General features: G+C 37.6%; 1 protein-coding gene across 1 annotated transcript in view; it reads right to left on the bottom strand.

Moving 5' to 3' along the window:
* The window catches only part of OCA2 (OCA2 melanosomal transmembrane protein), a 166,653-nt gene that overhangs the window by 48,999 nt on the left and 93,858 nt on the right, over nucleotides 1-23,796 (bottom strand). Inside the window, exons 16-19 of the mRNA XM_015851083.3 lie at nucleotides 17,032-17,179; nucleotides 15,524-15,581; nucleotides 14,145-14,253; nucleotides 2,675-2,802 (exon numbers count right to left, since the gene is read on the bottom strand). Coding sequence (XP_015706569.2) covers nucleotides 2,675-2,802; nucleotides 14,145-14,253; nucleotides 15,524-15,581; nucleotides 17,032-17,179 — 443 coding nt within the window. The remainder of the gene's footprint in view (nucleotides 1-2,674; nucleotides 2,803-14,144; nucleotides 14,254-15,523; nucleotides 15,582-17,031; nucleotides 17,180-23,796) is intronic.

The following is a 23,796-nucleotide window of genomic DNA, read 5'->3' as shown; positions in this document are numbered from 1 at the left end:
ACTATCAACACAACATATTTCTTTTCAGTAACACTCAACATTTCTTTTGGAATCCAGACATGGCACTACAAAAGAGATATTTAGGAAAGAGGGACGCAAGGAAAGGACGTGCACATGCCTCCTGCAAGAGTCAGTCAAGCTAGCCCATCTCATTAGAGATGTGACAGCACTAATCACACAACCAACTTTAAGATGTCCACAATTTCCAGGCTAATTGCCTGCAAGCACCTAGCTGAAAGGCAGCAATTAGCACCCTGCCACCGGATTCCCGAGAATGTAAACTGCACACGGGGTCTCCACGATCTTCCTGTGCACTCTGAGAGGAAGAGATATTACTGCACTAATTGGTGCCTTCCAGCATACAAGTTCCCAAGTGACAGCTCAAAATTAGAGCCTTACTGCAGAAAACATCAGGTAACATTTTAGATCAAAGTTTATACAGAAAAATTTGCATGAATCACTCTTATGGGGAGGATGTCATGATAACTGATGTAAATAAACTCTGCCTGAAGTAAATGTGACCATTTTTGACTGAACAAAACAATGTACCCTGAGAGGCATGGGAATATATGTCACAGAAAGAAGCAGAAAGATGTTACAGTCTGCAAGAGACAATTGAGAACAAGTACGCAAAAGACAGTTGTAAAGACAAATTACCTGAGGACACAATTGAAAACAAGAGAGATTCAAAGGATGTACATCTTTTTCATTGCAAAAACATCTACCAGACTGGACTGACAAGCACCCAAAGGCAGAGCCTCCAAGAGCTCCCATGTCTAAGAAACTTAAGTTACATTTTCCAAAGTGTCTTGTAGCCTAGGTCCCACACAGGTTTGAAGCATACTTTCTAATGGTGAAGGGAACGTTCCTAGAAGTAAGAAATGGTCTGAGAGTTGCAACCATCTGAGGTGAAAGATCACCAGGAATGTGAGCTGACAGTTGCCTGATCCATGGAATGATTCAGTGCAGATATTTACTTGAACTTCTTTTCCTGACATTGTTTACCTTAAGAAAAGAAAAATGCCTTGACAAAGAGTGTCAGCTCCTGCTAATCTGAAGTATAAGGGATGATATTTATCCATTTTGCTTATTTTGTCTAAGTATTTTTCTTTTTTTCTTTTTCATTCATGGCATATAAATGAATATCTCCCACTGTAAGAGTTTCTTTCATGACCTTAAATTGCTGTTACTCTAAAGAGCCAGGAAAAAAATTTTTCATTAGCAAACTATTCACTGGTGATCTGAGAAACCATAAAAGTGAAGCTCAGTGAATTATAACATTCATATCTGAAGCCTAGCAGCAAATGGCAAGTAAGTTCCTGTGTGCTTTACTATGTTATTGTACAGTTACACAGCGCTCAAAACAAAACAGTTCAATTCAAGCTAAAACAATAAATGCATCAGGGAATATAACTAATACACTGTTACAGAAGCAGTAAAACAAAGTAAAAATGGCTTCAAAATGGATCCCCTATGAGAGCCAGAAAACAGAAGGACTTATAGAAGCTGATAACATAAATAACTGAATTGCCTGTCCTAATGAGTGTGTTTTAAATCAACGTTTCTTGATGAGTTTTAGACCTTCTAGTTCTCAAACAAGCTTCTTAATGGTAATCAGAGTTTCTTTTCATCTTCTTAGAGGTTACCAGACTTTTAATTCCAGTTTGGAATTAATTAAGAGTTGGCTGGATTATTCACTATTCGTATTTAATTCAAATTTAGTTTGTTGCTTTTTTTCCTCCTGTTTTTATAGATCCCAATTTACAAATTCTTGGGTTCCTTGCAGTTACTGAGGAACATAGTGGGGGTGTTGTATGTTATATTCCAGGCTTTCCCCAGACTACTCATGCAGACATTTCATTACCTATGGCAGTGCCAGCAGTCAAGGAAGTTTTACCAGCCATCTCTGTAAAACCTGACAACATCATTAAATGGAACAAATAACTGAGAAATCCAAAGCATTCTAGGGAATGTACAGAAACCTTATTGACATGTAAATGTGAGTTTTCATACACAGATTCCTCCAAGTATTTGAAGCAAAAATAAATCCATTCAAACTTTACAAAAGCATCAAATATTAAACAGGATAAAACGTGTCTGGTAAAGCAGACCATCAGGAACAGACAGACACAAAGAAACTGCACAGTAAGATGTCCACACATCTCAAGTACTGAACATCTTCTTAAATTACAATTGCAAACTGAAATTCAGTGATATTACCCTTTCAAACCATTCTCCTATATCTGACAAGCCAATTGATGGCCTGCATGTAGCAGAAAGGATTAGAAGCAGTTTTCAACAATGGTTTATGTTCTTTCATTTTTCCTGTCACTTGTCTAAATAATTTCAGAGTAAACACATAGATATAAATAAACTATCTGGACACAGGGACCACAGACACAACAGAAACAGAAAATTCAAGTTATTGGAAATGACTGTATTGAACGGATACAGCAAATGCAGCAGAATGAAAGTGGGAACAGACACACAGTGAAAAATTACTCAGAACCAGCTTCCACCACTCCACCATTTTACTCTATACAACTTTGACTGCATTCAATCTTCACTGTGCCTACGGGACTGAATCTGCAGGATGCTTATGCCTTGCAGCATATATAACTCATAACTCACATTTTAAGTCAGTTCTCAGGCTTTAGAAATCACAAAATCTTACCTCCATGAGAACAAATAATGCTGCAAAGAAAAGAAGGGTTGCCCATTCCACTCTGCTTAATATCATCTCAAAGTCATGGATATCTGCTAGGACCAGCAGCCAAATGGCTCCCAAAATGGCAATCCAGCCTGCATTAGCAAAAAAGAAAACATCAGGAAAAGAAAGAACAATGCTTCACAATTCATTTTCTATTTACTAGAGATGTAAAAGTTATAGTATTGCGTTTTTCAGCTAAAGGATTTTTGTCTCTAGTGCTGTAACAGGTGAAGTTCAAACATAATCATAGAATCATAAAATTCTTTGAGTTCGTAGGGACTATTTGAGGTCACCTGGATCAACTTGCCTATAGTGAACAGGAATACCTACAGATCAATCAGGTTGCTTAGAGTCCCATCCAGCCTGACCTTGAATGCCTCCAGAAATGTATCCACCAAATATCTGGGCAACCTGTTTCAGTGTTTCACTAACTTTATTGTAAAAAACTTCTTCCTTAAATGCAATCCAAATCTCCCCAATTTTACTTTGAAATCATTTCCCTTTGTCTTGTCAAAGCAGACCCTACTTGATAGTCTGTCCCCTTCCTTCTTATAGCTTGCCTTTTCATCCTGATGGTCCGCTCTCAGGTCTCCTTGGAGCCTTTCCTTCTCCAGGCTGAACAGTCCCAGACTGCCATCTCAGGAGAGGCATTTTTCTCCTCGCACCATTTTTGTGGCCCTCCTCTGGACTTCCTCTATCAGGTCCATGTCTTTCCTGTACTGAGGACTCCACATCTAGATGTGGAGAACTCACTCCAGGTGAGTTCTCATCAGCATAGAGTAGAGGGGCAAGATCACCTCCCTTGACCTGCTGACCACACTTCTTTTGATGCAGCCCTAGATACAGTTGTTAGAAGATAGATGGAAGGGCTCTGCAGCCTCATGAAAAGCTCACTGCAGCCCCAAGACATTGAAGAATCAAGGGCTACATGCTGTAGAAGAGAATCTCAGGTAAAAAAATCTTTGAAGCAGCAGGGAGATCAGCTTTAAACAGCACAGGAGACTCTTTCCAGAAAGGATTTCTATATACATCCTCACATACTAAGGCACATTTTGGTAACAGAGAAAATGCAGAAGAAATGTGCAAGCAGATAGAGAACGTAGTTCATGAATCTCCTGTCCTAGCAATACTCACTCTATCTCTGCACAGCTAAAATTCTTTCTGGAGCTGTTTGATTTCTCCTGAACATTTATTTTGAACAGTAGAATGAGACTTCAAACAAGAAATAGGTAAGTTCTTCCTTTTTTTCTCTCCTTGGGATGATGAACTTTTCTTCTGCCTTTCTTCTTCTCTTCTTTAACTTAAATAGTAGATCTTTTTTTTTTTTTTAATGAGTAAAACCAAGATACATAATTTGAGGTTTTTTTAATAGCGTGGAAACAAAGCATCCCACCTTTTCAAGTCATTTCTCCCTTTGTTGTGACTCTTTCAGATACCTGGTGCTATTTCATATAGTCTGTTGAAAAGTGATGAATTCAAAAAACTGTGGAACAAGTAAGAAGGAAAGAATAACAATCTCTGCTGTTAAGAATCTTTTAAATCTCAAACTTAAAATTAAATTTCAAGTGTAACTTAGGGAGAATCAATCTCTGCTACATAGCATAGATGAATAAAGTGAGCTGTCTACAGAGGTCCTCAAGAACAATGGGATTGTTCTTCTGTTAGGTTAAAGAAATAAAAATCCAAAACCATCCAAGACCTTAAAATCAAAATCAAGCTCTCTTCCATTTTAACCTCATGTAAATTTCAAAAGAAATAAATAAAACAAAGTTTCTGCCTGTTCATGAAATAAATGTTAATTTTAATTTTGTTTTTTTCCAAATGCCAAGGGAGTAAAGTCTGTTCTTGGTGCTTGACTGGATCCAAAAACCAAGTCTCATAGCCAGCTTTGCTCACCACCACAGACTGAAACATCACCACGCAGCAAGCTGAGCAAGTTTGGTCCCTGCTTTCACACAGTGATATAATTAATGCCTGGTCAAAAGTACTTTGTGCACAAAAAATTACACTGTAAGAGAGGAGAGCTAAAGCCACCACAAAAAAGAGAACAGGATGGGAATACCCATCTGGTCCCTCTCACAAGTGTCATAAGAAGCTGTGAAGTCAACTTGCCCTTCCTTCATTCAAGGCAGGCAGTCTCCAAAACCAAACCTTTGCTCTGTTGGTTATGAAATTTGGCACAGACAGGGTCAGTACACCCTATATTACTTGCAGGCAGAGGGATGTCAAGTAGTAGAAAATGTCTGGCTCAGCTGTATCAAGGGGAAAGTTTGCACTGGAGTAAAAGATGTATAGATTTTGCACTTTATTGAGTCTTTCTCTTAACAATAGCTGGTGAGTTGCTTTGTCAGGTGTCCTTTTTCTTTTAGGAAATGAGAGGAGAGCTTGGTTATAACTGTCTCAGCCTTCCAAATTTTGCAAGGATTTGGAACTATTTAAGGCCATTTCTCTCAACAGTCATTTGTACAGATGACTCCCTTTTGTAGCTTCAGGTACCCACAATCTTGCTTCTTTTTTTCCTCTGTACTTGTGCTGTGCTCTGTTAAGCAGATGCCAGATATTCCTGAGAAGAACTGGTAATTCTGCCACCCATTGAGAAGTGACTCCAGAGCTGACCTCAGAGTGGCAATACCCTGTAGTCCTCGGGTTGAATGCTGGATCATGACATGAGCTGACAGTGGGAGGAGATTTTTTGTTCACCTGCTCCTGGGTATGTATAGCTTGAATGTAGCAAAGGCAAAGCTCATACAAAAGTTCTTCCAGGAAGTTTTTAAAAATACTCAATAGTCTCTTTCATATCAAAGGCATTTGCAGACTGCAAGAACAGTTACGATTCACAGGAACAGGAGTACAATAAAAGTCTCCAAAACAGCAAAAGAGAGGAGAAAACTGTCAATTCACAGATCCGTGAAAGGTTGGAAAAGACTTCTAAGATCATATAGTCTGATCATCCACCTACCACCAATCACGCCCACTAAACCATGTCCCTCGGTGCCACATCTACACAGTTCTTGAACACCTCCAGGAATGGTGACTCCCTGTGAAAAACCACTGGAGACCAGTTGCCAGCTGGATTTATCTCCATTCAGCACCACTGCCTAGGCCCAGCACTCCAGCCAGTTATTTACCCAGCAAAGAATGTACCTATCTAAGACATGGGCTGCCTGCTTCCTCAGAAGAACTCTGCGGGAGGCAGAATTGAAGGCTTCACTAAAGTCCAAGTTGATAAAATCCATGACCTTTCCCTCATCCATCAAAATTCCTGACAACTCCCACATTTTTTTTGCAATTATCACTGATATTTTCTACCTCTCCCCAGAGTAAAGTGAATCAGTCCATTCAAATTAAATAGCTATTTATTTTCACTTAACACTAAGAAAGCAGCATGGACATGCACTGGCTAATTCCAACTCCTAGGTGTTCTCCAAATTCCAGTAAAATACACTGTACCCAGCTCTTCCCTAAATACAGATGGTGAAAATTCCTGTTAGAGGGAACCTACAAGAGAAAGTAGACAGGTCCAGATCAGGAGCTCAGCAGCGGAATTTTACTGCTGTTTTGCACAGATGCAAGTGCAGCATTAGGTAAATGGGTGTGAAGGATTAAAGAACAGGAATTGCTCAGTAGTTCTGGAACAATTGAGATGATTCTTCATTAAAGCTAATGAAATACTAACAAGTTGCGCTAGAAGTGGATAGAGTCAGCATTTTCTTGCACCATGGACTTTAGCAGTATGCAGTAACTCCATGCACACAGCTTAGAGTGAGAGAACAGTGGCCTGTTCCTGAGGAATACAAATGGGTAAGGAACGTGTCTTTTCCTGAAGCAGTCCTGCAAGCAGAGATCTCTGGAGAATTGAAGATGTCAGCAGCCAGTTTGAGCTGTACACAGCTTATCGCAGTCTACATGCACAGGCTTTTCTGAATTTACTATCTTTGTAGTAACTGCAGAGAGGAGATATAGGTAGCCATCTCCCAGAGGATGGGTACAGTACAAAAACAAAGAGAAGGAGAGAAAAAAGATGGAGTCTCTCAAGGAGTTTTGGAGGAGTTCCTGTAAGATGTCGATTTATGACACAGTTTGATTTCAGGAATCTTGTCCAGGCACCTAGACAAAAATAACATCTTCCACAGTAGTTAGTGTAGGCTGTAACTACTCGATTGACTGCTCTCTGTCAAACTGTTTGTCAAAGTGAACAATGGAGTCTGTACAGGCATTATGTGGCAATCTGACCTCTCTAAATGGGCTGGTGTCCAGAGGCTTTTTTAGATAATGTTCTTTTAAGCATGTTCAAGATAGCAAATGAGATTGCTTCATATGTTTGAGTGTCTTTGCATTTGCTTTGGTTTCAGTTTGAAAGATTCCTCCATTTTCAAAGAACTGAATACCAGTATGCATTACAGACTGGCATGACTATTCCTTTATTTTGTAGCTTACTGGGCCACAAGAGACAACCAGGAAGAAAAGAAAGAGATAATTTTTAAAGAATAACTTCTCATTACTACAATGAAAGCAAAGTCCGTTTATAGTTCCACAAACTACTTCTTTTACTGCCTTTCAGTGCCTCTGTTTCACAACAATTGGTGTTCTGTAAATATAATGCAGGGAGAAACTGAATCTAAATTCCATTCCTGCACTGACACAGCACCTGTTAAAGACAGTGACAGTTTGTTTATTTTAGGAAAAATTAGATGATATTTTATTATAAAAAGCACCTTGAAAAATTATAATGCATTCTTCATAGAAAAGACTCTCATGTCTTCTGCCAGAAACCTGGAAAATGGTACAGCAGAAATAGCTTGAGTGCTTTTCTTTTCTTATTCACTTTACCCAGGAGGGAAAATCACATTCGGAACAGTAAATAACTCATGATGAGCAGAACACAATTGCAATCTTGATAAATAAAAATAAAAATCCTATTTTGAAATATTCAAGCAGAAGAAATAGAAAATAAAAAACAATCTAATATCAAATAGAAGTACAGAATATGCGGGAGGAAGCTATGTGAAAGGGAAATAAAGGAAAGGAAGAAAATACTGTGTAATCTGCAGGCCTTTCAAATGCTCATTACGAAAAATCTGTATTCCTTAGTAAAAGTAATTCAGTCTGACCTAGTAGCAGCTGAAATGCATAATAAGCTTCCTCCTAACAATGTGAACAAGTCTTTCTATATGAATACTGAGAATGAATTTAGAATTCACACTTCTGGAAGCTCAAATGGTGCTTGAGACATTTGCACTGAAAACTAAAGCCAGAATAACACCTCAGCACTGGCCTGGGCAAAACAGAGTGATGCTCAGTATAGACACGTGCAAGATTCCATGTTTAGGCAGGAGTAGGTAAAACTGCACAGCTCTGGGTTGTTAAGCACCTGGATAACTAACAGTCCTGCGGGGAAGATGAATAACAAAGAAAGTCACAACTGAGCCTGATGGTCTCCTTAAATACAGAATCCATTTTGCGAATAGCAAATCCTGTGAAGCAGCCTCTGCTCTCTCTTGAGTCTTCAGGTAAGCACCAGCCTGCTACAGACAGCAGAGAGCAATCTTTGCAGTGGCAGTAAATGACAAAAAGAGTTAGGAAATGTAACAGCAGCTAGGAAGAATCAGGCTACACAGTGTTCAAAATCACACATAGAACAGGTGAGAAATGAGAAGAGAGATTTAAAAATCATCTTTTGATGGATCAAAATGTAATACACCTACCTGGAAACAAAATGATGGAAACAGATTTTTTTAGACATTTGTAATTGAGCAAAACAGGATATTCTTTTTCAGAGACCCTCTCATACCCACAACATCCACAACAAGCTATATCTTTTGATGCTAACCTTTGAATCATGGCTTACATGGCACACTAGTGAATATAAGAGGAATTAAATCCAACACAGTGTCCCAACAGCTTAATCAGAAATACATTTAGCTTCATAAACTCTCACAAATTAACCTAAGGACGCATGTCAGTCCTTCATACACTGAAGCGCAGATGTGATGTTATGTATAAGGACACATTTGATTATACTATTTTGCATAGATACAGAAATATTTGCATTAAACAGCAAAATCAAAGACATATTTCCATTACTGCTCACTCTACTAATTGAATATCAGTAGTCCTGAATATGAATTAGAATCACAGAATTATAGAATTGTTTTTATTGGAAAAAACTTCAAGAATCATCAAGTTCCTACCCCCTTGCCACAGGCAGGGTTGCCAACCACTAGATCAAATGCTAGATCAGATTGTCCAGGGCCCCATCCTACCTGGCCTTGAACACCTCCAGGGATGGGATATCAACAACCTCTCTGGGCAGCCTGTGCCAGCACCTCACCATCCTCAAATACTTCATACTTAGGTTTCTTCCATTACTTTTTAAAATTTTATCAGGTATCCCCAAAAATGTCCATTCTAAAATCATACTGAGTGCTTATAAACAGTATTTATTGTCAACTGATAAGCACTATTTGATCTTTAATTAATTAATTTATTTTTTTAACAGAATTACTCTCTGACAAAGCAACTTGCTGGTCTTTTGAGCAATATCTTTCCATAAGCTTAGCTTCATATAAATCTTTCTAGTTGTTCTGTGCTATTTGAAGCACCACAGTTTAAGGCTGTTCGTTGGGGATAGAATCATGATAGTGACAGTCCAGGACTGCTTGCACTGCATCAGAAAATACTTAGTAGAATATAAGAAGATTGAAAGAATGAGAAAGAAGTTGATGGAAACTATAGCCCTATGCAAGCCAACTAAGCAGGAACCTGTACAAATAGAAAGAAATTTCAAAGTTAAGAACAAGAGCATAGCATAAAACAAGGAGGTAGAGAAATAGTTCCTCTGTAATCACTGATGAGCCTCTGTGAATTGGGAAGGGATGGGATGGATTTTGTTAATTCTCACGATGAATTGAAGTACAATACCGTAAATGAGATAGGATGGCACCCAAGATAGAATCCTGTAAGTAAGAAACCATTACTAGCTTCCTCACTAGCTATAGCTAGGTGATACATCAACAGAGATGTGCTGACAGATATAGCTGTGTATATTGCTCCTGTCCAAAAGTCTTTAAAAGAATTGCAATGTTATCGCAGTAAAGGTCATTGAAAACAAACACACTGTATTGCCAGAGCCTCACTGACTCTTAAGAGACAAGAAAAAAGTTATGAATATCAAGATAAAATGAAGCTCAACCTTTCTGGAAGAAAGAACTAAAGCACAAAAAGTGTATTAGCAGATATAATTGTTACTCTTTCCCATCTTTGGTGGGAGTGGGTTTTTTTCCACATCAGGTGTTTGGACAACCACACGGACAGAATATTTTCCATGTTTAATTACATGTTCATAAAAATGACTCTGCATTTTAAAGAGGGTAATTAAAACAAACAAACAACTGCAGGGACTGCAGAAAGATTTCTCCTATATTCAGAAAGAGTGTTATGTTGAGAAGGAGCAATGTCTCTGATCTGTACCACACTGAGTTATACTCAATGCTGACTGCATCAATTTAGCTCTACTCCAATGTTTTTAATTCTACAAAATAACTGTCTCATTTATTTTTAACTCATGTTCATATACACTTTACAAGGATTTTTTTCAACACCACTGTGAATCAAAGATGTGCTAAGTCTTCTATGTGCAATTATGTCTACTCACATTTTAAAACAATATGTATCTTCATGGCCCAACCAAATCTCTATGCTAAATATTCAGAGACGAGAGGGTCAGGCATGTACAGAACTCTTCTTGATCTCAATGTTAAAGTATTAGACAAGTTAAATTAACACTACTGCATGTCAAAACAGGTAAATAGTATAGGAATTAAGCAAGAGCACAGAGAAAAAGAGCACAAAATGATGTCAAATCTGCCAGTTCCCACTCGTGGCTGTAGTTGATGCCACATCATCAAACAACAGTTGTTTATAAATACTGAAGGGCTTGAAAGATTTTAGCTTTAGAGAAAGGATGACAGGGAAAATTTAGACCTAGGATGGCCTAGGAGTGATAGAGAGTGATGATTTATAGAACTTGTCCAAATATCAGGAAAGGTTGTAGTGATTCTGTTGGTTAGTAAGGGAGGAAAATCACAGTGTTTTTAGAACTTCATATATTCAGGAACTTTCTAGCACTGCTTCGTGTAGTAACAACACAGCTGATTCTAGTTGATACTGAAATCTCCAAAATAATGGAAGAACAATGGAAGAATTCATTGAGTCCCTCTACCCTTCCATAAATAAGTAATTCATTGTTATTTAAAATTGCTCTAGATGTTAATTTCAAAAACTCACATAAACAAATTTCTTGTCTACAGCGAGTATTGTTAACAATGCAAGAACAAATGTACAAATCAGACCAACATACAGTTATAGTTCTCCTGGTATGACTTCCCATTTTCCAGCAATCTGCAGCTGAGTCAGCAATACTATCTCTATTCTGAAACCATCAATATCTGATTTGTTGGCTCTTGAGTTTACACCTTATTTCTTGAAGAAGAGAGTAAAATCTTCTGTTGCAGCTCTCTAAAAGCAGGAGAGGACCTCACCCTGACTCAGAAATCACTGACTTGGCCCTGAGAGGAGAGGATCCAGAGGCAGAAGGAAGCAAGATTCCTCAGATACTTTATCAGTGCTTTATCAATAAAGTAATATCCTTTAGTTGCTGAATGAAAGCACTCCAGAATTCTGAAGTTTGCCATATCTGTTTGTTTAAAGTCTCATTATTAACCTTTCATTAACATAGATATTTCATAGAATTAGCCTACAGATGAACAGGTATGAAAGAACTGAATAGGAAAGTGTTCTGCATTTTAAGACAGTTAAGTATGCAAATTTATTACTTAAATTAAAATGTCAGTTCCCTCAAATTATATCAGTGATTCCAAGTTCATAATGGAAAAATTGTATCAAGGCTGGGGACTGATAAAGAATTCTATAATCTTTCTAATTCACTCTACCAAATGCAATTAAAAGTTATTAGATTTCTAACACTTAAGCCTCTGTATAAAACATTATTCTAGTAGGAAATTAAACACTGAATTACAATCTACTTTCATTTTTATGCAAAAAAACTTACTGAACAAATAAAACCAAACCACCAGAGTACAAGATGTGCTGTATTTTAGGAAATTTATTTCTATCCACCGGAGAACTAAAATCCATAGCAACTCACAGCAGTACGACTTCAGTAATAAGTGACAGCAAGCATCAAGACCATGGAATTCAGGAGTTATCAGTGAGATCACAGAATAAGTCTGCAGGCTCCATTAAGTGTTAATAGAATTATGTATATGATTTAATAACATTTATTTAGTAATCTGATGGAGTTACTATGAATACAGAACAGGGAGAAACTAAATAACATGTACAGACCATGTTTACTTTCAAGACTAGAGCAGAAGATTGACTAGTGAATAAAAAAAAATCCTGCACTGCCAACCATGCCACTTTCTTTCATTTATTTTACTGACATGGAGTAGGCAAAAAAAAACCCACCAGTTACTAGATTTCTTCTAGTACTCCAATTACTTTGCAGACTTGAAAGAATATCTTACTAGCAACACATGCAATCAATGCTATGAGTTCTTTAATGACTGCATGTGGGTTTTAAGAAACACTTATATTTTGGGTTTATTCACTAAATCTTCTATGGTTCAGTGCTCACTTTTATCTGAGTCAGAAAAGTAAGGGTGAAAATTGATTTCTTAAATTGCTGGTAGAAACTCTTCAGTTACACTCTTAGCCACAGTGACTTCCTGGGCTCATACTGCTCCACAGCACCAAGACTTCTGCTGCATGCCAGCATATTCCTGCTGTATCTACACTATCAGGAAACCTCATAGGCCAAGTCCGCAGTGAGGTCCCAGTGTCCCAGAATCCCCCTTTTCATAAGTACTGCTTCAAAGTCAGACCGCTGTCTTGGACTGACCCAGCTTGTTTCATCTCAGACAAACATAAGTACTTCTGAAGACAATTTGTTTCAGGGATCACACTCAAACAGAAACAAGGGTGAGTCAGGTTTAGGCTCCTGCTCCATGCAGTTACTGCAACATTAATTCAGGCAAGTTTATGCACTGAAACCCCATAATAAATACAGGGTAATAAGCCATATGTCCTCAGTATTATGAATTTAGAACAATTTTATTAGGCTACAAAACTGCCCTCAGAGTGAACCGACAATTTAATAATCTCATGCAGACGAAACTATTTACAGTGCCACACAGAAGCACAGGGCTAGTTGCTGTGCCATACTGCACTGCACAGATGAGGTGTGAGCAGCATGGACACAGCCATCCTGCAGCCTATGTCTGAGGGCAGTAGCTCAGTCCTTGGAACTAATATGTTTAGCAGCATAGCTGTGCTTATTTAAAAACACATTGTTCACGTCCCCCCACTGGTACCACTAACACCAACACACATCTTTCTAGGTCCAAGCAGAAAGAAGAGCCACCTTTGGCTACTGGTAGATTACTAAGCCAGTTAATATAGCTGAAGTGGTAGCAACAAGGGTGGGAGGTCTTGACGCCATCCTGATCACCACTGTAAAGTTAGAACTAGCTCTGTATAGTGAATAACCAAAATGTATAGTATAATTCAGTCAATGACTTATTCCTTATGAGTGATTCATCCTTGAGTCTGTTGCATCTTTTAGTCACTGGACATACACAGTGAAGAGATTCAGATGACAAGAGAAAACACACATTTAAAATTCCATAACTTCCAAACACTTCATAGCCCCCCAAAAATATCATTAAGTTTTCATAGGCCAATATACAGGCAGGTTTTACAATTGCCCTTCAGTTAAATGTGAGTTTTAATTTTGTTCTATTTTGGGGGAATTTCAAGAATGTCTTTATAGGGATGTAGACACATAACTGTATAAAAACCTGCACAGATAGGCCTAGGCACAGGATCTAGTTATTTTTATTTCAACCATATGCAGAGTCTTCCTGGTCTTATTTTGGGAAATGATATATTTTGATGGTAACATAATGGTAACTTGAATTTATATGAAGAGCTATCTGTACTTATAAAATTATGCCCGACTACATAAATGTTCTTACACAGAGTAATTACTTTCTGATTTTCATAATGAATCTTGGTCATCTATTCAAGCCTACAGTGAAATGACGGTAAGGTCAAATTTGCTCATTCTGTAATGTTTATCCACCTTGCTAATATTGGGAAGTCAGGAAAAAAAAAAAAAAAAAAAAAAAAAAAAAGAAGTTAAGAGCTCTACCTGCTATTTCTCCTGGGGTAGCTGAGACATGACTGCATTTCAAAAGCTTGTTCTGAGAAACTGGTGCTCTGATTAACCTGGTGAAATGGTGAGGCCAGGGACTAACAAAAACATGAGTCTTCTGAATAGACTCAAAAATGTTACAGTTTAGTTAGCTGGGGTTTATTTGTCAATTAAATAGAATAAAAATGTGAAACTTACCAAGATCTAAATAGACACCTGGAACAAATGAGTTGAGAAAAAACATGAGAATAACACATCCCAGCACAGTCAGGCATTTGATGAGAAGGATTTTGTCTGTTATTCTGTGCTGCAGAGGAAAAGAATTCAATAACTGTGTTATAGAAGGAGCTATTTATTGTGCACAGAGTTTTTTAAAAAAGAAAGTGTTAAGTACAAAAAGCTGATCCTGTATTGTATCTTCTTCTTCAGCATAAAATACATAAATATTTCAATTTAAATATCTTATGTTTACCTATAAAAAACATGATCATGCAGTAAGAGAGATCCAACATGAATACAGGAGATAAAACACAGTTATGCAAGTATAGCTGAAGGGCATTTCCTACTACAGAGGGAACTTCAGGTGTTCTGTGGTTTTCCAAATTTGGACAAAACCTTTACTGCAATTACACCCTGAAAACCTATAACCTAACCTACAGGGCAGATTCTTCATATATCATGTACAACTTTCAAGGACTTTACAGAGCTCCTGTACCACAGATGAGATCCTTGTGCTCTCATTCTCATACCTAAATTCTTTCCAATGTGCTGTTGCTCCTCTGCTCTGAAGTTACCTTCACCAACAACCCAGGGAATCCCTCTATCTCAGCCTAAGTACCTTTCTCATTTCCACTCTCTTCCACACAGTTTAGAGCTCTACTAAAGTATAATCAAATCTCACTTATTTTAAAAGGTCATCATTTATACAATGCTTTGGAAAAGTTCTAAAAACAAATAGAAAATCCAGTTGTTTTTGTTCTGTTTTGGTATGACACATAGGACAGCGAGGTCCCAGCCAAGGATTTCAGCTCCCAATTACAGGCCTGTACTCATTAGTGCCAGCGATGTGGAAAGGATGTGATGATTAGACAAATGAAGATGAAATTATTCCTACTATAGAGTATACATCCTGTCAGGCTCAGCTTCAGCATAAAGAGTTAGTCAGAGTTAATGTGTCCACAGCAAAGAAAACAGGATTTATACAAGTGATTTATCCCTACTTAAAAAACATAGCAGATGTGTTAGAGATAGTGTAGTAAATTAGAGTTGGTATTACTCTATCATCACGTATTGTGGTTATAAACAACCTATTGACACCTTCTGAGACTTTCTGGCCATGGACAATTAAAATTTTAAGCAAACACTGCTGAATTGTTTATTGATCCTTTAAACAACTCTTTTCTAAAGAACACGTATAAAACCTAACTCATACAATGTAGTTCAGTATATCCATCGTTCCTGCCAGCTTTTCTGCTATCATGAGACTTATTAAATTTTCATTGGATTCAAAGGATTCTCCTCATAAAAAGGCATAGGTCTACTTACACTGGTACTGAGAAGAACTGCCATCTACTTACTTTTTTCTGGAGTTCCTGAATATTTGTTTCCCAGTTTTTATCTTCTTGTGAAATTTGCCTGAAAGAAAATGACACCTGCTTTTTTCCAGAGTGAAATGAGAGCTCTGCCAAGAATTATTGGAATAAATCCCTCTCATCAAAACTGGATCACTTTTTTCCCTTTAAAGAGTAACTTGTATCACAAAGGAACCATGGTTGCCTTACGTTCAGTAGCAAAATTCCCATGACAATTTACTTAAAACCCCACTTTCATAATACACACCACCAGTACACAGTTTGGTATATGAAGAATACCATGGGCTTGGAGGGAGCAAGCATCCAGAGTATGAACCTGTGTATAGCAGCTGGCTATATGTTCCCTTCATAGATTCAGGAGGTAATGTGTGCCATTCTGTGATAAAGCAAGGGTCATGTGCTAACACCAATAAGTCAGAACACATGTGTTACATTTGCATATTATAATTAAGTTTTAAGATACGAATAACTTACTTCTTTCTGTTATCAGCATACTCAAACCTACAGCAAAAGAAGCCTTGGGGTTAGCAGTTCAGGAGCTCTGTTGTTAATGTTAATGAATTTCTACATCACTGTCAGTGTACTTGTGCTGAAGGAATCCTCATTTTCAAAACTGAACGTACAATTTTTGTATATGCTTCAGAATACTTTAAAGTGTTGTGAACACTAATAATGTCACAGTCTTTTAAAAAGACTTTTTTGTCACTCCATTTAAAGTGCACAATATCAGGGGAAAAATTATAAGGAAAAATTATCTTATTACTGGAAGAGTTTATGCTTGTATTATTTATTAAGATTTTTATTTGTGAAAATAAGACACTATGCTAGACTCAATTAACTGTCAGAGTTCTTATCACTGCTATTCTCAGACATCAAACATTAACAGGTTTTGCTGGAACCTAAGCAAACTAAGGTTAATATTTTGTTAGTCTTACTTTATAAAAACTTCTCCTTTTCTATACATACCTGGTTAATTATGAATATGCTCACATCACCACTGAATATTTGATTACTTTAAAAAGTAGTAAATCACTGTCTTGCAAATTCAGTAGTTCACTGAAGAACATTTGAATTTCTCATCAGATAAAAATTTTCAGCATTTTACTACACTGAAGCTACTTCTTCAGTGAAGAGTTTAATTAGGTATTTGTGTTCTTTTAAAACAAAAACTATCTGGAATTTCTGGGCCATTAAATTTTTGTTTATTCATATATATTTTTTCCAGACCTTATACATTAGTTTTGTCATAAAGTGCTTTGTGTTTCACCGAAGCTGAGAGTGGCTCTTCATATCTTCTATAACATCCAATCTGATCAAGAAATAGCTGAGAATGTAAGTATCATGTCAGCAAAGACATGAATGAAGACAAAACTAGAATATTGTCCCAACTGTAGACTGGGATGAGCAGGAGCACCATGTCAGTCCAACAAATTGCCAGCTCATCCTGCAAAGCATGACAGGAAGGGAGGTGGCACACACCAGCACCCACTCACCTGTGGAATGTCCTGAGCTTCTTCCTTAGGAGCATCTCCAGAGTCAGCACCTTCTGCATCAAAAGGCATTTCACGGCAGTTTCTTCCCTGCTGGCGGGGTTGATGCGCTGAGCAGTCAACCTCCAAACATAGATCTCATGTTTCAGCTCTAAAAGGAAGCAAGGTAGCTTATGTTATAACAGGTGTAGTAGGTATAAAACCAGAGACCCACAAAGTATGTGTAATGTGTCCTAGACTGAAAGCTGTCCAAATGATCAGAATGGTTTCAAAAGAGTTTGCCAGTTTCAAAGTTCTTTTTACCACCTATTTTTCAGAGCTGAGGGGAATGGAAAATTAATAGAAACATTTCTTTTCTTTTTCTTAAATAAATTGATCTCAAATTCATTTCCCAATGAATAAAAGGTACTGTCCTCAAATATTTGCTTAAAACCACCACAATCTGTACTGCTAAAATCATAGCATATTTGCTTTTCATCAGAACATAACCTGCCAACACACATTAATATACTGCTAAAATGCAGACCTGAGTGATATCTGATCCCACGTAAGTTTAAACAGACTGATTAATACTTCAAATCAGTCCCCAGAGTGTTAGAATTTTGAGAATGTTTTGATTTATTTTTCTTTTTTGAGTAAAATCAAAGTCTTGAAGAATGAATGAAAAGTGCTCACACCTGTTAACAACAGACGCTAGAATGGTCATGCCAATAAATATCCTTTGGATTTTACAGGAGATTCCTAAGGATATGAAAGCTGAATATTAATTAAGAAACTGTCTGAATATATACATCCATGTTGACTAATAGGACACATCCTCAACCTTTTTTTTTTCTTTCCCCTCAAATTTCATGTCATTGAAGAAAAAAAGTCAAGAATTCATGGTTTTATATCTTAAGATCCATATTTAGTGTGCAAATTACACTTATCTCAATAAATCGATGTGGAAGTATTTGCACCACATATACCATCTATAATAATTATCTATAAAAAATAGAGTAAAAAATGAGAAATATTTAAACACATTTTGATGTAAGCAGTGATAATAATATTTACTACTGCAAATCCCTAGTTGTTCATGGTATTTAATAACAAAATGAGTACTAAATGTGTTTAGCATATGCTCTACCTTTGTGACCAAGTATTTATACTGATAATAGAAAGCATATAATGTAATAATTAACCATAAGAGGCAAGCAGACATGACAGAACTCAAACACGTGAAGGGAAAAATGTAAGGATGTCCAGTGCCATCATAATCTTCTGGAGCAGCTGATAAACAGCAGTTGACTAAGATTTTATACAATTCACACCCACAGATGAGCACACAGCTTGCAAGCCAACAAAATGGTATTCTTTGCCTCAGCTGGAAATGTAAACTCATTACGTAAAGCTAAATGACTGTTCCAGTTATTAAACAACCTGTTCTTATCTAAAACATTTCTTATTAAAAAAAAAAAAAAAAGGATTCATACCTGAACCATAGGTATCAGAGCTACAAGATCTACCATTTTCCTTTGTAACATATTTGGTGATTCTTGCCAGGAGCATAATCTGATGCTACTTCATATTAAAACATGGACGGGTCCTGCTTATCCATATGAGATTGTGCAGACACCCTGTCCTGGACATCATTTACTTTTTCAGCAACTGCTTGTGACATCCACAGATAAATCAGCAGTGATTTTCTATTCCCTTCCAGGACATAAACAAGAAATTGATAGAGCTATAAGCCACAACCTATCTGATTCAGGAAAAGAAAAAAAAAAAATCTCTTTTGAGAATTAAGTTGGATGTGAACTCTGCATAAAAAATATTTGAAATATCAGAACATCAGAAATGGTGGAAAGTAGTCTATGATAAAATGCCAACAGTAAATCAGTAAACTTTAAGTCTCTGAATTTTTAAGCACTCTAAGTAGCAATTTATGACAGAAGCAAGTGGCAAAATATCAGCCACTCTTTCCTACAGACAGGCAAGTCTAGATGAAGAAATGCTGGAACGTGGCTTTCTTGCATAATCTCCTGTGCAACTCCATTAGAAAAAAACTTTTTTAACTTGAAAAGAATTTCTGGACACTTCATGGTGAAAGAAAAGCTCTACTACCTCACATGCTACCCTGGACTGGATAAGATATAATCCCCTGTACGTAATTGAGCAGATAAAAGGGGAAAATTACCCTCAACAGATGAATGGTCCTTCTCATTCTGCTCTCACGTGCAATTTTCAAGTCAAATGGACTGTGGCTTTGAACCTGTTTCTCATCATCAGTTCATGAGAGTGTGGATATATCTTTTTCTCTGGCAAACGTGCACAAAAAATAATTTCCCATTTTGTCATTTTGCAACACCTTTTCATGTTATGGAGTCACAGCATGGTTTGGGTTGGAAGTGACCTAAAAGATCTTTGAGTTCTGACCCCTTACCTCCCTGCCCCCTGTAATGGGCAGGGCTGCCCAAGACCCCATCTAACCTGGCTGTGAGTGGCTCCAGGTATGGGGCCCACAGCTTCTCTGGGCACCTGTGCCATCACCTCACCACCCTCTGAGTAAAGAATTTCTTCCTAACATCTAACCTAAATCTCCTCTCTTCCAGTTTAAAACCATTATCACTCATCCTAGTACTCTTTTAAAAAGTCTGTTTCTGTTCATGATGATGTATGTTCACCCTGCCGTAATATTTCCTTCATCTTTTTCAAGTGAAATATAACCAAGGATTTTGATAATGGAAGAAAGTTGAAGTTTTCATTCTCTAACTGAGAAGCAGATCCCTACTGGGTATTTTCATGCAGAGAATTTTTATTTCCACTCATTTGAAAAGGGATGCCTAATATCACATATATCTGTGCCACAAACAAAAACAGAGCAGAATGCAGCTTTACTGGGGTTTCACACTCCTGCTCCAGGTCTGAAGTGTTGTGGGGTTAATCTCCAATTGCAGCAAGGTCAAGCTAATACTTTGTCGTCCGTGTTAAAAAATGTGTGTGTTTTCATGTGGCTTTGATCTTGCCTTTACATGCTGCAAATGCATGCTTGCTTGCTCAGACATTACTTTTCTAAACATCCCAAGGATGTGAACATCTGACCTGCTGTGAAATTTACTTCAGAGCAATATGACCTTCGAAAATCAGAACAGTCAATACATTTTTTCATAGTGCTGACCCTGTTGCAGTAATAATTTCTGAAGAGGTTTTCTAGGTCATCCCACAGAAAGTTTCTCCTATTTCAGTTTCAGGGGCACTTTCATTGTAATAGCTTTCTATGGCACTAGGTGATACATATGTGTTAGCAGTAGTTTTTGTTTTGAAGGAAATACAATGTAAAATCCTTGAGGTCACAGAGAGCAATGAACCTTTTCAGAAAACTTTGCTCTTTTATCTAGCCCTCCATCTTGGATCTGCGAACCCATTTAGGTAGCAACTCGTATAGTTTGGGAGCTTCTGACCTTTTATGACATACTGTGTTAGACATGATGGTCAAAGGTGTAATACAACTGGTCTTATCAAACACTTTGAAACTATGGCTAAGGCAGAACAAGGGCAGCATTTCATAGAATCATAAAATCATAGAATTACCCAGGTTGGAAAAGACCTTGAAGATCATCAAGTCCAACTGCAGCCTAACCATAGTACCCTAACTCTAACAACCCTCTGCTAAATCATATCCCTGAGCACCACTTCCAAACAGCTCTTAAACACATCCAGGGATGGCGATTCAACCACCTCCCTGGGGAGCTTATTTCAGTACTTAACTACCCTTTCTGTAAAGAAGTGCTTCCTAATATCCAACCTAAACTTGCCCTGGTGCAACTTGAGGCCATTTCCCCTCGTCCTGTCACTTGTCTCACCTGAGACTTGCCCCACTCTCACTGTAAGCATTTTTCAGGTACTGGAAGAGGGCAACTGGTACTTGAATTTGAAGAATTTGACTGGTACTGAGTGATAAAGTCTTGCATGACATTTCCATATCTCTAAAAGTCCCATCCCCTCAGTAGATGGGATACGACAGTCATGCTATGCCAGGGCACACTGATTTGGCTCACTCATCCAAGGAAACTCAGGCTTTTTGCAGGGTTATTTTTACTGGTGATTAGTCAACTAACCAATGTATTATTCCATTATAATACCAAAATCTCCATGTAGTACATTCATAAAGCCCATAAGATGCTATGTATTTAGAATCAGTATATTAAGAATTACTTTTTCACAGACTTGCACTCCTTTCTTTTTTTTCTAGAAAGTACATTTCCAACAACAACAACAACAAAAAAAAAAAAAAAAAAAAAAAAAAAAGAATATTTTGAGGGATTTGATTCAAAAGGATAAGCAAGATTGCAATCCTTATGCTGCCAATCTGTTTTGTCATTTAGCATATTTCACCATGGAAAGCACAGTCTTGAAGTCCCGGACTGGTTAATTTAATGAAATATCTGCTACAGACCAAGACCAGAGCTGTGACATTTTAGGTAGTGTTTTCTGCATATTAGAAAACACTGTTTCATCAAAATGCATATTCTTCCTGCATTGCACCGAATAATAGTCAGACTGATTTTCACTTAATCACACATTCCCTCCCACCTGACTGCCAATAACAGAGAAGACATCCTCCAAACTGAGTGTAATTAATTCCCAGTCTCAGAATCTGCAGAGGACAGTGTTATTAATTGAAGATACTCAGAAGAGCATGACCAAACTTGTCGAGATGATAAGAATTATCATAAAATTGCAATTTTTAACTGGCAAGTGCACTAAATATATTATCTGTATTTTTGAATGCAAGACAAGTTTGGGCTGTGACTAACAAAATGCAAAGCATGCTCCTCTGAACATGGATTTTTTTCTCCAGATTCTCTTCTCGCTTAACATTTTTTCAGCAAAGTAATTATTTTTTTAGCTAAATTCCTAGAACAGGAATACATTAATTGAAAAGGAAATTAAGTACCAGGAATTATAGTTTAATCTAGTAATAGTAATATCTATAACTTAAAGTAAAATTTTTAAATCCCTGATTTAGTGTAATTAATCCTTCCAGCAATATTGGAAAGTAAGCAACTATTAACTCCATTTTAAAAGCACAGGAACTAAGTTAGATAGGTGAAGCCTGCATATAAAGAATTTACCTCAAGAGACATTCCAGCTCAACAATTGATGCCTTTTTCCTAGAGGCAGTGTCCCTTTATAGGAGACAAGAATAAGTTCTAATTCTGAAAAATAAGAAGTCCAAAATGCCCTTGTCATTATTTCTTTGAGTTGGCCAGTTTACTGGTCACGTGGACATAGGTAAGCAGAGCCACAAATGTTGCAGGGTCTTCAAAACTGCAACAAAACATATTTTGTCTGATTCAGCTAAATAATGGCAAAGGAATGCAAAAAATCTGTACAGTGCTGCATAAAGCAATACAGAGCATTTATATCCATCAGCTGTTAGATTGCTGGAGCCCCATTTGGTCACCGAGACACATAGGGCATTTTCAGATGCTCAGTACAGCATCGCAGATGTGGCAAAGGCTATACAGATTAAGCCCAGGCAGAAAACTGCAGGGCATCTCAGATAGTACCACACACAGAAGTCACCTGTCAGGGGTTTATTTCTAGGCAAGTTGGGGCAGACAGAATCAGCCATGGGATTTAGACTGCTCAGGAAGCTGAAAAAAGAGCAAGTATCCCTCTCATTAAAAATTTAACCAGAAACTTTTCTCATTGTTCTTTGGGTTGCATCAAACAACTGGCTGGCCACTGAGGTAAAGGAAGCAACTGCTCCCATCTGTTCTGCCCTCATGAGGTCCCATCTGCAGTACTGTGTCCACGCCTGGGATCCCCAGCACAAGGACATGGAGCTATCAGAGCAGGTCTACAGGAGGGCCACTAAGATGATCAGAGGGCTGGAGCACCTCTCCTATGAAGAAAGGATGAGGGAGTTGGGCATGTTCAGCTTGGAGAAGAGAAAACTCAGGGAAGACCTCACTTTTTTTTTTTTTACACAGTCTGTTAGTGGCAGGACAAGCATGAATTACTCAAAGCTAAAAGAGGGAAGATTTAGATTAGATGTTAGGAAGAGATTATTTGCATTTCCAACCTAATCCATTCGATGATTCTCTGATTAGGCAGTGATTTCCATTAAAGTACACACACAGAAAAAGTCTCAAGTTAACTAACTCCTGTGCTTGGAAGTGGATAGATACCCTCCAATCATAAAATGTATTGCAGCCAACAAAACAGCTACTGAGATTATTTCAATAGCAGGGGCGATGAAAAAAAAGGTTTAAAAACAGTTCTACAAGCTCATCTGAAAGATTAGTTTCCCCCTATCCTGAAAAGAGAGAGCCTCAAGAGGACACCTCTTAAAACCCAAAAGTTAGAGAAAACAGTACTTTACCTCAAGGCAAAATGAAGCTCACTTCAGATTTTCCATACCCTTTAGCAACTGGTTGAATGTAAAAAAAAGTGACTACTAAGTTCAGCTCATTTTGAGAAATAAAACTGATAAGAATAATTTGAAAATATGTCATTGTACTTTTTTATGAAAAATCATCAGAGTGAAAGCTCTTTGCAGCAAACAGATATGGAGCATGTGTAAAGTTAACCTAAATTGGTCCCTTAATATCTGTGCACCAAGAAGATCTGAGGATTGAAGTGAAAACTGACACTGCTCCACTAAAGCGCTGCTAAAGATTGACCAGGTCTTCCTGACAAGTGTATACCTCTACAGCTGTGTGCCACAGTTGCTGTATGAGCACACAAAGACCCAAGGAAAGAAGTGCTACAAAAGAA

The sequence above is a fragment of the Coturnix japonica genome, chromosome 1 (assembly GCF_054131305.1).
Source record: "Coturnix japonica strain WE chromosome 1, WE-NBRP24, whole genome shotgun sequence".
In the NCBI taxonomy this organism is placed as follows: domain Eukaryota; kingdom Metazoa; phylum Chordata; class Aves; order Galliformes; family Phasianidae; genus Coturnix; species Coturnix japonica.
This window is presented reverse-complemented; position numbering and strand designations above follow the sequence as displayed.